Source organism: Syzygium oleosum, unplaced genomic scaffold (assembly GCF_021117445.2).
Source record: "Syzygium oleosum isolate NSW1041296 unplaced genomic scaffold, Sole_v2.1 Sole_v2.20, whole genome shotgun sequence".
NCBI classification, from domain to species: Eukaryota; Viridiplantae; Streptophyta; class Magnoliopsida; order Myrtales; family Myrtaceae; genus Syzygium; species Syzygium oleosum.
In genome coordinates this window covers 6,950,901-6,964,256 of record NW_026607504.1, presented here as the reverse complement: position 1 = coordinate 6,964,256, position 13,356 = coordinate 6,950,901, and the positions used below count along the sequence as shown (strand labels likewise).

The window sequence follows — 13,356 nt, the reverse complement described above, 5'->3', positions numbered from 1 at the left end:
AAATTGGTACACGTGACAAACGGAGGGTAAAATCCCAAATTGATATATTCGTTAATTTCTACGTGTCATCAAAACTCATTTGACCGGTAAAATTTAACGGAAACTACCGGAGGGTAAATTTGTTACGGACGTAATAATTTGAGATTTTTAATGACATGTATATTAATTTTGAATTTTTTAATGATATTAACCAATCGTTGATTAATGTATCTCACAAAGTGAATCAGAGTCCCACCCAACTGCACGGCGTTCCCTAGGGTGGGTTCGCATTAAACTGCAACATTCAATGAGGAGAGAGAGTGTGAAACTCGCCCCCTGTTTCTTTCCACGTTCTTGTTTTGTTCTTTGCCTTGTCCGAAATCAAAGTCTTCGGCGCCCCCCTCCTCCCCCTACAATAATGTGAAAAATAAAGAAGGGAGCGATAAATCAAAGAACACCCACCCTGTTTTCAGTTTTCCTTCCTCTCCTTTTGACCCAAGGAGGGAAAAGCAAGAAACCCCAGAGCTTCCAGATTTCTCCCACGGGGGAACCGCGAGAGTCCCGCCATGGAATTGAAGTATCGCCTCGTCTTTCCCTTCCTTGTCCTCCTCGCCTTCTTTCCCAACTCGTCTCGTTCTGCTAACCCACGATGGGTTGGGGAAGAGAAAACGTAATGCTTCCTCCTTTTCTTTTCTTTTCTTGTTTTGGGCTGTTTGGTCAGGTGCTGTTTGAGGGAATTCCGCGATTCAAGCTTGAATCTTGATGGGTTTTTGCAGGCGGGGATCGGTGATCCGGATGAAGACGAGTGGATCTTCAGCCGGTGTCGATCCTACTCGGGTCACACAGCTCTCGTGGAGGCCAAGGTGCGATCTTGTTGCTTTTTCTGCCCCTTTTGTAGGGTTTGTTGTTGAAATATCTGTGCGAATTGTTGGTGTTTGCATGTTCTGTTCCTCCTCGTGCTTAGAATTTTCAGTTTGAGGAGATTTTTGTTTTGCTTAGGTGGGAAAAAGAAAAGTTTGAGACTGTTCAATCTGAATGTGGATTTGTTTCTGAAAAAGAATTGCGTTCTTGTAGGGCTTTTCTCTATAGGGGTTTTTTGTCTGATGAGGAGTGTGATCATCTCATGAACTTGGTGAGTGCATTCTTCAACGGTCCTCTGTGTGGGAAATCCTTTTATACAAAGGAGAATTGTGAATGCGTGATGAATTTCTGTTGTGAATTTGGGTGGAACAGGCGAGGGACAAGCTTGAGAAGTCGATGGTGGCTGACAATGAATCTGGTAAGAGTATAGAGAGCGAAGTCCGGACGAGCTCAGGAATGTTTCTTGGGAAAGCTCAGGTGAGTGGATTAATCCTCTTTCTGAATTAGCAAAATGAATTAAGCAATTGTTGTTTACACCGATGTGGTGGTCATGAAATTGGTACTTTTGAAATCTGTCTTGACCTGTTTCATCTAGGAGAAGTTGTAGCTAGTAAGAGATCACCATGGCTTAATACATTGATGGGATTGATTCTTTATGGCAGAAGTTTGTTATGCTGCTGATTTGAAAGTATTAATACTGAATTAAATAACTTCTGCTTTGTCGAACTTCACCAGCTTTTGGCTGATTTGAATTTGTTTCTACATAATTTGGGAAGAGCTTCTTGAATTATTTAGAACGAGGGGTGAACTAATATGATGTCATCTTCTTTGATCTTCTTTGCTTTTGAAGGATCAAGTTGTTGCTGATATTGAAGCTAGGATAGCTGCTTGGACCTTCCTTCCTGTGGGTAAGTCTCTAACACTTCTTTTTTGGAATGATGTCCTTCTTTGGATTATCGCCCCTAGAGAGACTTGATTTTGATATTTTATAATTCTCATTTGGCTTTGGAACCAGAAAATGGAGAGTCGATTCAAATATTACACTATGAGCATGGTCAAAAGTATGAACCTCATTATGATTATTTCCATGACAAGGCTAATCAAGAGTTAGGTGGCCATCGGGTGGCTACTGTGCTGATGTATCTGTCTAATGTAGAGAGGGGAGGAGAAACGGTTTTCCCTCACGCAGAGGTAAGGAAACTGAATGATGCTGCGATTCTTAAATATGTAACTATGGCCCTCAAGGCACTCCTCTCGATGTCAATAATTGATTATGTCTCATTTATTTACTGCAGGGAAAGTTGTCTCAACCAAAGAGTGATGACATTTCTGATTGTGCTAAAAATGGTTATTCAGGTACTACATTGTTTTCACAAACATTTCATTTTTGTTTTCCCTTTCTACTTTTATTAGCTAGTATGCCTCAGATAGATGCTTTGCAGGGCAAGGTTTTGTCCTTTCATTTTTCGTTTTTTTGGGGCCAGTTTCTTTAGCTTTTCAAACTGCATTTTGTTATATGATAGAAGTAGTCACTTTAAATCCCTTCAATGTATGAATGAGTTGTAGCTTATATTTCTAGGTGAACTTATCTTCTGATCATTCTTATTTAAACTCTTGATTTCAAATTGTAACATGCATCGGTGATTTAAGGGATTATATGTCTTTTTCAACTTAAGTAATGACCAACAGACCACAAAATGTTATGTGTCAGACTGTAGTGGGCCCTGCGCTCATATTTGCAAGAGGTACCCCATGCTCTGATCATACTTCGCTGTGCTTACTGCTTAGTTGCATACAGAATGTAAGACTGTCTCACTAGATCCTTGAGTTGTTGCTGCTCATGTAGTCTTAAAGAAGCAGTAGAACCTTTTCGAGAATGGAGATAACTCTCAAGTCACATTAGTGATGATAAACTTATTAATCCGGGGTCAATGTCAAATTCTGTAGTTGATTAAATAAACATTCTTCAACTTGTTTAAGAAAGAATGCTGAAGTGGTTTGATGCTTGCTCTGTTAGAAACTGCTAGAAAAAGTTTTGATTTTGGGTCTATGTCGCATCCTTCCAGTGAAACCCATGAAAGGCGATGCCTTGCTGTTCTTCAGCCTCTATCTGAATGCGACCACGGACACTAGCAGCTTGCACGGGAGCTGCCCTGTCATTGAAGGCGAGAAATGGTCTGCAACCAAGTGGATCCATGTGAGGTCATTCGACAAGCCGACGAGGAGCACAGCTAGCGGAGAATGCAAGGACGACAATGCGAGCTGCCCTATGTGGGCCAGGGCCGGCGAGTGCCAGAAGAACCCTCTCTACATGGTTGGGTCCGAGGATTCTTACGGATTCTGCAGGAAGAGCTGCAAGGCGTGCTCGTCGTAGAGTAAGGAGTTGCTTCTGTGTTTAGCTTCCACATTCTTCTTTTACACTGTCAAGAGTCATAGCCGCGATCTGATGTACATAAACATCGAGAGCTGTGTTCTCCGGAGGCGCCATAGTCGCAGAAATCTACCTCTCAAACTTTTTGTTGCTGTCTACGTACCCGACGGGATTGTACTTGTGGGTTTCTCTCAAAGCCCAGATAAGATGACAGTGGTTCATGTTAAGAAAGTATTACTACATTAATAAGTTGAAATCGCCTGCAGTGCACTTATTTTGGCACTCAATTGCGTGAAATGCGATGGAGGTTATGCTATTTTCAGTTTATCGCCTAAATCAAGGAATATGTTTTGTAAATCATTCGAAATCGCTCCAGAGTCGTTCTCTCACGAGGGCTGTCCTGGCATTAGGAGAGGCTGCTATTGGGCGCACCCGATATAATTATCTCGACACACGTGAATCACGCAGGGTTCGGAAGATCCAACGATTCAGATGCTCTGGACCTGTGCGATGGGAACACACCTAATAATTTAATACGGTGAGATTCAATTGTTAATTTACCTGATTGGATGGTAAGCTTGTAAATTTATTAAAAGGTAGACCTTTCAGTTGCTCTTTTTCAATTGTTATAATATACTATGAATGGACTCTGAATTTCTATTCAACTGTGTCTTTGAAGGTTTGGTTTCTGTGGAGGGTGCTTCACGTTATCCACAATTTGTAAGTTAGATGTTCTATATTGTAGATTATATGAATCCATGCTTGGGAAAAATAATTCGCGGTTTTAGGCTCCGTTTTGTTTCGCCGAAAATGTGATATATCTGGAAAATGTAAATGACAATTTTTTCCGGTGTTTTGCTGTATCTGAAAATTAACTGGAAAATATTTTCCGTCACCACGTCTATAACACCGAAAAGTATTTTCGAATCAGGGTATCTTCAATCCTACATAACACATGAGACTTCAGCAATGGTTGTGCATACTTACCATGTTTTCATGAGCTAACTGTTAGTGTTCCTCGTTAGGCACATCCTATGTTTAGTCAAGAACCTTGTAACCACTCTGTGATTCTCAGTTTTCGTGTCTTTGTTAAAAACGATGAAAGTTTCTGTTGCATCCTAATTATAGAAGCCGAGAACATCATCCGAACATAACCGATTCGCTATCCACAAGTTACTTTCTACAAGGAACACCTCATAAATAAAGGATCAAGAAGCACGCACGACGCAGATGTCTAACCTTTCGGCAATGTTTGCGACGATCTTCGAGTAACGGGGAAGTATCGGAGTATTGTTTGAGGCAGCCTTCGTTAACGGAGAAGATACAACAGGGGAGTGCAGGCAGAGTGGTCCGTGATCATGACCACATTGCAGAGATCGTCGGTCTCTTTCCGGAGGCAGGGCTCTTCAGGCCGCATATGGGAGGATCTCCAGTTCCCGGAGCGGAAATCCGGCGCGCTGCATGCCGCCAAGAACACGGGGCTAGACCAAGAGGTGGTTTTGAATGATAGAAGAAAGGATCCGAAGGACGATGATTTACGAGCTGCTGATTCGCTGCCGCCTGCGCCCGGAGCGCAAAAATGTGGTCTCTCCACCATATTCGGAAGATGTGGAGGCTCATCAACAACCAGGACATAATTCAATTTGACTTTGCTCTTTCTTCTCTTAGGTTCCTCTTCTTTTCACCCCTTTGGTTCAGGGCTCTGAATTTGCGATTTGTATAGTTCATATTTCTTGGGCCGGCAAGATGGCAATTTGTATAGACGTTAGAGATGCGGGTTCTGCATTTTACTTCCTCACCAGATTCGCGTTTTCCTTCCCATTCCAACTTTTCATGGAATTCGTCGATCGAATCCCCCCGGAGAGAGCGTAATTATTCCATCGTCTGGTCAGATGCGATATATATTACTGCGTTGGCGCGATTTTGGTCTTCATGACTTTCGAGCCATCGGATGCAAACACATTCCTTGAGATGAATTGCAATAGGAAGCGAAGCCGATGCATCTTCATCTTGATAACAGGAACAGACGAATGGAATTAAGCACAATCCATCGGTTTAGAGCGAAACTGTTATATCTTGAGGAAGGCCTGTGGAACCATATTCTGATATTGTATCGTTTCATTTCTGATTAATCATCTCTTCGAAAGACATTCGCGAAAAATCATCGGCTTTTCCAACTCATGATCCTTGGCAGATCTTTACAGGACTAGGTAATTCAGGTTTCAGATCAGGGACATCAGTCTCCATCGTTCATCCTCAATTTTATTTGATTGGGACAGGGGATATATATGTGTGAAGGGTTCATCTGTGTTTTTCGCGGTTCTCTGAAACTTCTCTAGTATTGTTTGATTTAGCTCCTCTTTCAATCAAATTCAAGCTACCCGTGTGGGAAATCTCCGAGTAGTATCAGATAATTCTAGTTTGAATTTCTTTTATGGCAATATAGTCGGAAGGAGAGAAAAGTGCTGCTCGAAATGATACGACGAGATCGGCTCATACTTGCGGTCCCGTCTGTCGATATCTTAGAGTAGTTCGGACCGGATTCTAGTACTTCAAAATCACCATTGTGCAGGAATTTTTTATGCTCAATGGGATCGAGTGATGGAGATCTCTCGGGAGGAACTGTGACCCAAACTGCCCTATCCAATGTTGTTGCAAAGGTCCCCATGCTTTGTTTGCAAAACTTAGGACATGGAAGAGATTCGAAATGTGAGGTAGCAAGGTCCCAACTTGCTTGGCTTTACTCAGATGACCTCTGTCCCACTTTCGTTGCCATTATCTTCAAATTTCTTCTCTAATTTCGAAAAAAACAATGCGCTAACCAAGACAAAATGAGCAAGCTCCAATTGGAGTTGGACCCACCTGGATATATAATGGCAACAAAGGGTTAACTAACTTTCCCTTTCCTCCGTATATGAAAAAAACAAGAAACAAAAGAAAGCCTGTTTCACTTCTGTTCCACCTTTAAATAGAGTCCAACAGGTACTTACTGCCAAGTAAGTCACTACATGACACTCGGATTCTTCTGTTCTGTTTTTCCAACTTCCTTCCTTCTTGTCTGAGATCACACCACACCCCCCCCACCCCCTTTCTTGATATAGCAACATGCTAGTCTCGATCTCTCTGGCGTCGCATGTTTTCATCGATTTGTCATCAGTGGTCACACTCCGTCAGTGAAAAGAGGTAGTGAGATCATGAGGAAAATGATGAGGAATAACAATATCAGGGCCTCGAGGGCTCTGTTCACAGCCCTTGCATTTCTGGGTCTGATTTGGTTCTTGTTTTCTGGGATCCACGCGAGCCTCGCGGCCAAGAGCGCGAAAGTGACGGTCCCGGTTCCGCCCTCCGTCCAAGTTTCTGGCCGGACAAAGCCGCTCGGGAGGGAAAGAGAGGCGGCTTACTGGGATTTAGATCTCAATTATGTAATCAGGCGAAGAGTCCCGAGCGGACCTGACCCCATCCACAACCGGTACGTATAATTGTGATATCACTTATTAAGTGCACTTGCGATGAAGGCGAAGTAGCGAGTAACATTTAATGAAGTCAGGTTGTTAATGATATCACTTGTAGTGCGACAGCAAATACTGTTGCCTGAACCTTCTTTCACGTTTGCAAGTAGTTTCTCTGTCTGTATACTGATTTTATACTGAAATCTGCAGAGACTAAGAAATAACTACTTTAAAGAATAAACGCCGGAATTCTGCAATAATTTTTTCGCATATTGTACCGCCGCTTAAGAGGTAATTATTGAATTCAAGAATGCAGGTGCATAGGAGCTGGTGACAGTTTTTCCCTTTATGAAAAGTTTCTTTGAATGTGAATCTTTCTCTTATTTTGATGAGGAACGAAAGAAATAAAGGCCATTGGGAACAGAAAGGGACCACTTGATAAAGTAATGGGGGTGTGTATATACATAGTCGATAGCTTCCAACTTTTGTCTGTTGATTTGTATGCCACACCTGAATCAATTCCAACCCTCTTCACAAAGGACATAAATAAACACAGTGATAATCTCGATTGAGTTGATAATAAGTCCTTGTGACACCTATCATCAACAATTTTTCGTGGTCTAAAATGAGTGTAACTTTCTGTAACAAATGCTAGAGACATAGGGGAAGCACACAATGTGGAGCTCGGCACGTTAACTCATAAAAGACTTAAGACTTTTGAGCTGCACATGTCCGACGGGCTTCGAGTGAGCCAATGATTGAATGCTCAATAAGAGAACCCCCTGAACTATCTTAAGATTAGCTAGAACTATATATCTCTCATATAAAGTGTGTCTCCTCTACTCCACATGTTCATCCAGGAGGGCAGTGATATATAGACAACCACCAGGAGCTTGAAAGGAGACAGAAAATCAAGCTGCATGTCCGATTTTTGCGAGAGTCTTGCTCTATCGAAGACTGACGGAATCGGAAGTCGTGATTTTTCTACTATGCACTGCTATGACCGAAGTTGTGAGCTGAGTATATGTAAATGGCAAACAGCACATGTTCTTGTGGTAGGATAGCTTTGCAATGAAAGGATTTGCCGTGTAGTTCTGCTTGGATTTGTATCTGCAGAGTTATTGATTTTTGTGCAATTCATGAATGTGAATTTTTCTTCCGCAATTTGTACTTCTCCATTTAAAAAGGCGAGTCATTAGCATACAATAGTACCAGCTAAGCAAAACATGCAAGAAGCCTGCAACATCACTTTTTGACGAAATCCGACTTCGTTTAGCTTGTTCCTAAAAGTTGAGTGAAATTCACTCGGCATGGGAAAAACAGGGAAAGTATGGACCATGGAACGAGCATTAGTCTTGTAGAGTTGGCAAATAAGACTAGAGTTATAATCTCATAGTAGTCTACGAGTTTTCTTGTATCCTGATTGACCGAGTCCATCCTACAGCTCGCCTCCATGATAAATTTGCGAGAGGACGCGTTTGGAAAAACACTGGACAAGGGTTATAATCTCAATGAGTAAGGAATAGCACTGGACATCATCTAGCTTTTTGTCTTGGTTCTTTTGACATATCCCTGTTGGATTTGGCTCTTTCTTTAATCTTTTCAAGTGGCTCCGTGTTCCCTAGATAAAGCAAATCCAATCAGCTAAAGCGGCTTCATTCTCGAAACTTTTCGCTTGATGAACGGTGCGGTGGTGACCGCAAAAGTTCCTAAGGAAATTGGAGCAGAAGACTAACTGTGAAAAAGGATGAAAGTACTCGATCTTTCTCTGATGTCTCAGTATGATTAAAGCAGTTATTGTCTAAACATAGCAATATCCTCAATTTGACCACATTTCTTGTGGTTGTTGGTTCTTTTTTAGGCTCTGCCACGTAAAGTAGCGGTCGACGGGTTTTTGAACGACCAATCTTGCGGTTGCAATCACGCACATGACTTTCTACCACTAGTCCGAATGCCCTAGTCCCAGTTTCACTATGCAAGTTAAGTTAGCCCCAGTTGTGCATGGGTCTGCACGAGAATCAATCTCGAGACCTCAGTTTTCTTATTATCGCAATGATAGTTTCTGCTCAAGAAAACTCGAACTATCATGTTGGTCTTTACTAATTTAAAATCAACGAATCTGTATTCAACTTTGAACCGTATAGGAGTCGAAGGTCTCGACAAGTCCCACCATGCGACGCCTTTGGAATAAAAGAATGAGACTGAAACTTTCTCCGAAAACATGCAGTTAAAGAAAGGGAAAGGCAAGGAGCAATCTGAGCTCCACTGCTTTTGCTTTCAATCCTTCTTTTTTTCCCGCCCCTTTTGCTTTGCCCCTTTTTCCTGGCTTGATTTTGTGTGGTTCGAGAAGCAAAAGAACTTGGACTAAAAAGTGAACCGAGATTCAAAATCTGGGGTCCCCTTTTGTTGCATGGGAGACAGATACCCAGCTCGTGCAAGTTCTTGTTCATGTGAGAATTTTTGTTTGCCTTTTGATGGACCTCATCGTGACTGCACTCATCAATTTAAAGTAGCAATTTTTGTGCAGTTGATTGAGGCCCCGCCAAAAGACGCTGGTCTTTAGAATCATCAACCATTCGGTAGAATTTAGTTTACTCTCACATGCTATACGTAAATCCTAGTTGTTCAAATGTTTTTTGGCTGGTAATGTCTCTGTTTCTGTTGTTGGAGCGGGACTGTACTAACACGAGGAGACTAGTTTAGTTCATGGTTCAAAGGAGCCCAGGAGGCTCGTCCTATAGAAAGAAACAGAATGATGCGAGCACCGACGTCGAGCTTCGACCCTCATCGTGTGCTCTTTCCCATCAAAGCATTGCCTTTGAGCCTCTAAGAGAGCTTAGTTTTCTTGGTTCTGGAGAAGACATTCGGATGGCATTCAGATGTGCCGCAATGTTCCGAGCGCTTTGCAATATATTTCCTATTTCCAGACAACAGAGATTGTTCGTCCTAAGCAAAATGGAACTCGCGATCCTTATGCATCCAAGACGCGCTCCCGAAACATGAAATTCCAATAGCCCCATTGAAAGAGCCACGACTTTGAATGGTGCTAGCTAGTGTTTGGAGCTCGATGTACAGAGTACCCTGAAGAACCGGCAGGACATAAAGATTATCGACGACGATGAGATTATGTGAGACTATCTCCATGTTCCATGCATATTCGACTCGCCAAATTTAACCGCGCGATATATTAGCTTTAAAAGGGTTGCAAACATAGACTGACTATCGTTTGAAGGTACATTGCATGTGCCACCAGGACATCCCTTGCCTATCGATATCAACTATCGTTTAGAGAGAGAGAGAGAGAGAAAGATTATTGCACATGAAGATGGTTATAAATTCCAAATTCCTATAGTAAAAATGACATTGATTCATCTGAGTATATGGAACTGTGGATATACACATGAATAACAAGCGAATATCCGCTCCGGATAACCGGTAAGAGGCATGAGAAAGTAAAATAGGCGAGCCGATGGATGTTAATTACCGCAGTGTACTATGAATCGATAAGCAGGGGAGCACATAAAAGATGAAGGGGATTCTATTCTTAAATCTCTTCCCACAAAGAAAAGAGCCAGAAAATTCATATGCTCCTGATAAATGCAAGAACCGAGAGCTAAATAGTTTATTTCATCGTTTAGAAAAATTACATATGCTGCTGAAGATACAGATTACGCCACTTTACAAGAGGATGGTTTTTGAATTTTTACCAAATACTAGGGAATATCAATGTTAACTGGAGCCTGAAAATTTTCAGGCTTTGACTCTTCCCTCTTCAGCTACATTGATTCATGATCCTGCTTCAAGAAAATGAGAGGAAACTCGTCATATTGCTCCGTCATACCCTGCGCTTCGGCCATGCTCTTCAATGACTGGTAAGCCTGGTACATGGACCATCGGTCCTTGGGTCGAGAATTTATGCAACTGCAAGCGATTTTAAAGAACTGCAGAATTTCGCCATCATAGCCGTGTTCCCAGAGAGATTTGTCGACGGCATCCTTAATTCTGTCGGTGCTAGAGAGCACATTCACCCAATCCACTAGATTACCCTTGAATTCTTCATCTGGGTTGTTCACCTCGAGAGGCTTTTGCCCCATTACCAACTCCAAAAGCACCACACCAAATGCATAAACATCACCCTTCATCGAAGCAACCATGGTGCTCGAGTATTCTGGAGCAACGTAACCGAACTCCCCTAAATCGCCATTCACAAAACTGCTCCCGTTGGACTCCGAGGTAGTCATGAGCCTCGCTAAGCCGCAATCAACTATTCGAGCCTCAAAGTCTTCGTCGATAAGGATCACGTTGGAGCACAAGTTCTGATGCAAGAAGGGTGGATGACACCCGTGATGAAGCCAAGTGAGGCCTCTAGCGATGCCTAAACCGACCCGGAACCTAGTTGGCCAATCCAATAAAACGCTGCTTCCATGCAGCAAAGAGTAAAGAGTGCCGTTTGACATGTGCTTGTAAACCAACAGCTTCTCTTCCTCCACTATACAAAACCCCAACAGGGGCGTCAAATTCGGGTGCCTCAGTTGTCCCAACTGATTCATCTCCAACCTGAACTGCTTTTCCCCGAGCTTACAGGTATTGAGCCGCTTGATCGCCAGCGCAGATCCATCCGGGAGGACAGCCTTATAAGTGCATCCAGTCCTAGTGGAAATAATTATATTCTCCGTGCTGAAATTATTCGTGCCGGCCATTAGATCGGCCAATTTGACCTTCACGATCGGCTTTTGGAACAGAGAAACCTGGACAAGCTTATGAGCCCTAAGCCTCTCAGCCCAAACACTATCATCATCCCTCCCAATCCCATACATTCTCTTCCTCCTCCTCGCAACCCTCAGATGATACCACCACCACAGGCCAAGACCCAGCAACAGAGATGCAGCGGCACCAAAAACCCCAGCAGCAATGATGATCGCCAGGTTCTTCTTGCTTAACCCACCACACTTCCTTAAAGGCCCTCCACAGAGATCGTTACCTGTAAAACTTGCCTTACCAAACCCATCAAAGAACGAAGGGACAGTCCCTCTCAGATCATTGTTGGCGACCGAGAACTTCTTGAGCCTACCTAGAGTCAAAAACTCATACGGTATAGTCCCGGTCAGGCGATTACTCGAGAGCACAAGATTGTTCAAGTAAGTGCAGTTCACTAGCCCGGGTGGTATAGAGCCCGAAAGGCCATTGCTCGACAGATCAAGAGTCACCAAGTAAGGAAGCCATGAGCATATTTGAGGAGGGATTGTACCAGAGAGGCCATTGTTGGAGAGATCCATGGTCTGCAAGCTCCGGCAATACTGCAATGACTCCGGAATCTGCCCCGTCAAGTCCATGCCTCGGAGCTCGAGGTTGAGTATGCGATTCTCACGGTCGTTCCAGCAAGAAACGCCCACGAACTTGCATATGAACCCGACCGATGAGCTGGCGAATCTCCAAGAACTCAGCTTCCCTTGTGGGTCGCCGAGCGAGGCCTTGAGACCCTGCAAGCACTTGACATCGTCCTCAACGACAGCGACCGCTGAAACGAGCCATGCAACCAAAAACAAGATCATCAGATCCCACCAGCGCTTCATTGATGATGGTCTCGCCGACCAACCCGAGCAACACCCTGAAGCTTTCATGGAAACCTCTGCACCAGCTTATACTGAACGAAAAGGACCATTCACGGGAGGCAGAGCAAACGGTGTTCTTGGGTGACCAGCTTTATGGAGTGAGTTCTACGCGTAAAAGAGTGGAAACTTTGGGAATGAGGGAGATCTGAAGCAAGGGACACTGACCACAAATCTGCAGAGAGATAACAAAACAACAGAAGCCGAGCCTTCTTTTTTCCCTCTGGGTGAGTGCCTTTCGTGTGTGTCTCGATCATATCAAATTCAATGGCGAGTGTGGTTCTTGATGATTAACAACGGTTTGACTGAAGGATAGATTCTTGAAGATGGTATAATCAAAGGGTTTTGACCATTAAAGAAAGGAAGGAAAGAATAAAGAAAAAGGGAGATGGTGCTTATTCACTGCTCATCGATTTCGAGAATTCTCCACCATGAACAGCAAAATGGCAAATGGCCAGTTTTTGTGCTGCACTAGCTGATCCTCTGTGATTTATCATCCGAATCCACTATCTCCATCCAACAGGAAAATACCAGGCAAACTAACTTGATCAGTTGTAAAAAAGACAGAGGAATTCACCTTTAATTTTACAGGAAAGAATTTATGTGATGCACGAGTTGAAGTGGAATCAACTTGATATCTTTTGTTACGGCGTTCATGAAACGAGTATATCAAATGCGAATAATATTTTGAATATTGAATTTGGATTTCGGCCTCGGTGCATTCGACTTGCATTCGTGCAACTCATGGTCCTGCTGCCACTTGGGAAAGCGGGGCTCTCATGTCTTTCCTGAAATGTTCCCCTCAATTTCGTACTTCAAATCAAACTCCCCTTTTTTCTCCCCCAAATGCATGTTCAAAGTTTGAACTTTTTGTCTAGTGTTTGAAAGTCGGAACCCGGCAAACGGGATTCCTTTTCTTGACTCTAGTGGACTTATAGTGTGTGTACTTGGTTATGTACAAGTCATCCCGTCGAGAGCAATTTTTCATGTACGTACATACGTGAGAATTGAAGATCGAGTCGATGCGTATTCATAGAGAAGGTTGATTATTGAATCGCCTAAACAAGCTCTCTATATACCTTAATTT

The 13,356-nt window shown here is 43.1% G+C and overlaps 3 protein-coding genes across 4 annotated transcripts; 2 read left to right on the top strand and 1 right to left on the bottom strand.

Moving 5' to 3' along the window:
* Nucleotides 1–444: 444 nt before the first annotated feature.
* LOC115670523 (probable prolyl 4-hydroxylase 7) lies at nt 445–3,493 on the top strand. Of its 2 annotated transcripts, none has more exons than XM_030591831.2 (8): nt 445–649; nt 756–842; nt 1,054–1,111; nt 1,213–1,317; nt 1,691–1,748; nt 1,856–2,031; nt 2,136–2,196; nt 2,907–3,493. In XM_030591831.2, the coding sequence occupies exons 1-8, from the start codon at nt 546–548 to the stop codon at nt 3,212–3,214; spliced, it is 957 nt and encodes a 318-aa protein (XP_030447691.2). In that variant the 5' UTR covers nt 445–545; the 3' UTR covers nt 3,215–3,493. The 2 variants fall into 2 exon arrangements, with proteins under 2 accessions (XP_030447691.2, XP_056176636.1); XM_056320661.1 differs by having other exon boundaries at nt 979–1,111.
* A 2,658-nt stretch (nt 3,494–6,151) lies between these two features.
* On the top strand, nt 6,152–7,824 carry LOC115670215 (CLAVATA3/ESR (CLE)-related protein 25). Its single transcript, XM_030591429.2, has 2 exons — nt 6,152–6,680; nt 7,521–7,824. Exons 1-2 carry the CDS (start codon nt 6,406–6,408, stop codon nt 7,555–7,557), a joined length of 312 nt encoding a protein of 103 aa, XP_030447289.2. The 5' UTR covers nt 6,152–6,405; the 3' UTR covers nt 7,558–7,824.
* Nucleotides 7,825–10,258: 2,434 nt separating this feature from the next.
* Nucleotides 10,259–12,876, bottom strand: LOC115670124 (inactive LRR receptor-like serine/threonine-protein kinase BIR2). The gene has a single exon (XM_030591315.2). It carries the CDS (start codon nt 12,279–12,281, stop codon nt 10,437–10,439), a length of 1,845 nt encoding a protein of 614 aa, XP_030447175.1. The 5' UTR covers nt 12,282–12,876; the 3' UTR covers nt 10,259–10,436.
* Between the last annotated feature and the right edge of the window lie 480 nt (nt 12,877–13,356).

What these genes read in the sequence shown, in the direction of transcription:
- LOC115670124 (XM_030591315.2), bottom strand. Translation starts at nt 12,281, where the DNA reads ATGAAAGCTTCAGGGTGTTGCTCGGGTTGGTCGGCGAGACCATCATCA.
- LOC115670523 (XM_056320661.1), top strand. Translation starts at nt 546, where the DNA reads ATGGAATTGAAGTATCGCCTCGTCTTTCCCTTCCTTGTCCTCCTCGCC. An exon ending in TGGGTTGGGGAAGAGAAAAC is followed by an intron (nt 650 to 755) that starts GTAATGCTTCCT and finishes GGGTTTTTGCAG; the next exon opens with GCGGGGATCGGTGATCCGGA. An exon ending in TGCTAAAAATGGTTATTCAG is followed by an intron (nt 2,197 to 2,906) that starts GTACTACATTGT and finishes GCATCCTTCCAG; the next exon opens with TGAAACCCATGAAAGGCGAT.
- LOC115670215 (XM_030591429.2), top strand. Translation starts at nt 6,406, where the DNA reads ATGAGGAAAATGATGAGGAATAACAATATCAGGGCCTCGAGGGCTCTG. An exon ending in CCTGACCCCATCCACAACCG is followed by an intron (nt 6,681 to 7,520) that starts GTACGTATAATT and finishes ATGTTCATCCAG; the next exon opens with GAGGGCAGTGATATATAGAC.